Raw genomic sequence first — 1,238 nt, forward strand, 5'->3', positions numbered from 1 at the left:
CATTCTTGCTAGCGTTGATCTGGTCGCCCTCGGCGCCGTTCTGGTTGCCGGCCTGGGGCGCCGCGCTCCCGCCTCCAGCGCCCGCCGCAACGCCGGTACCAGTTCCGGCCGGCGACTCGCCTTCGGGGGCAGCCTCATGTCCGTTCTCAGTGGCTCCCGTCGTCTCCATGGGCTGCTCTTCACCCGCTTCCGACATGCTAGGCCGAGGCGCGCGGCTCCTGCAACGAGCAGCCACGGCGCGTCAGGCCGGCGCCACTCCCGCCCAGGCTCCCGCCCGCGGGCCCGGCTGCTCACCTCGCCGCCGATGACGCCGCGGGGCCCGCTCGTCCCCACCCGCCGAGAAGGCACCGCGGGCTCGGCCGCGCTCACGCTCGCGCTGCCGGGCCTCTCCCCCGTCTACCGACGGAGCCGCTGCGACCTCACGCTCGCCTATTCCGCCTCCGCAGCCACACGAACCCACCGACTCCAAAGCTCGCCCCGGCCGCGCGGTGCCGCCGCCTGACAATGCCGACTCGTGGCGCTCTTTATAATGCCGGAGCCAAGGCCACCTCGCAACAAGGTGCATGCTCATTGGCTTCGCCTGTCTGTCACTCAGCCCCGTGCCGGCTTCCCATTGGCCGCAGCGGCGCGCGCACGGTAGATCCGGGCGGGCTTTGTCCTCATTTTAGAATCCGCGCGAGCCGGGGCCTTGCGGAGGGTCGCCGGGTTTAGTGGCTAGACGGTCTTGTCCCGAGCGGCCGGTGGTTTGAGCCCAGCACCGGAGAGGCGCAAGCCTGACCCTTCGCCTTCTGAGGCCGTAGACCCTGGTCCCCGTGCGCCCTAAACCAGCACTGTCAGCCTCGGCCATTCCATTTCCCAAAAGAGGAAACTGGACTCCAGGAAGTCTCGGAAACCAAGGTCGCCCGGCTGGAAGTGCAGAACCCGGCCTTCGGAGATTGGGCGCATAGTGTCCTCCAAACCCCAAGAAATTGGGACGGAACCCGCCGTCCCTCTTGACCTTGGTGCCGTCAAAGCCACTCGCTCCAGCCCCTTCTGCCGCCTCCCCCGCGAAGCGAGAAGCGAGGAGGGGGCGGAGTTCGCCGGATGGCCAATGGTGCTCCACGCGGGAGAAACGGTGGGACTGCGGTGTTCCCCATTCTTAGGTCGCTTGGCACCACCTTGACGATTAGCATCACCTTTTTACTTTTGATTACTTAATATCTTCAATTCGTTTATTTTTTGCTGAAATCTGTTTTTAA

At 65.6% G+C, this 1,238-nt stretch overlaps 1 protein-coding gene across 1 annotated transcript in view; it reads right to left on the reverse strand.

Moving 5' to 3' along the window:
• Nucleotides 1–1,036, reverse strand: part of HNRNPAB (heterogeneous nuclear ribonucleoprotein A/B) — a 6,667-nt gene extending 5,631 nt beyond the window's left edge. The window contains exons 1-2 of the mRNA XM_010846503.1: nt 295–1,036; nt 1–218 (exon numbers count right to left, since the gene is read on the reverse strand). The exon at nt 1–218 is cut by the window's left edge and continues 12 nt beyond it. Of these exons, the coding sequence (XP_010844805.1) occupies nt 1–196 (196 nt within the window). The 5' untranslated portion in view covers nt 197–218; nt 295–1,036. The remainder of the gene's footprint in view (nt 219–294) is intronic.
• Nucleotides 1,037–1,238: the final 202 nt, after the last annotated feature.

This window comes from Bison bison, unplaced genomic scaffold (genome assembly GCF_000754665.1).
Source record: "Bison bison bison isolate TAMUID 2011002044 unplaced genomic scaffold, Bison_UMD1.0 scf7180017864238, whole genome shotgun sequence".
Lineage (NCBI taxonomy): Eukaryota > Metazoa > Chordata > Mammalia > Artiodactyla > Bovidae > Bison > Bison bison.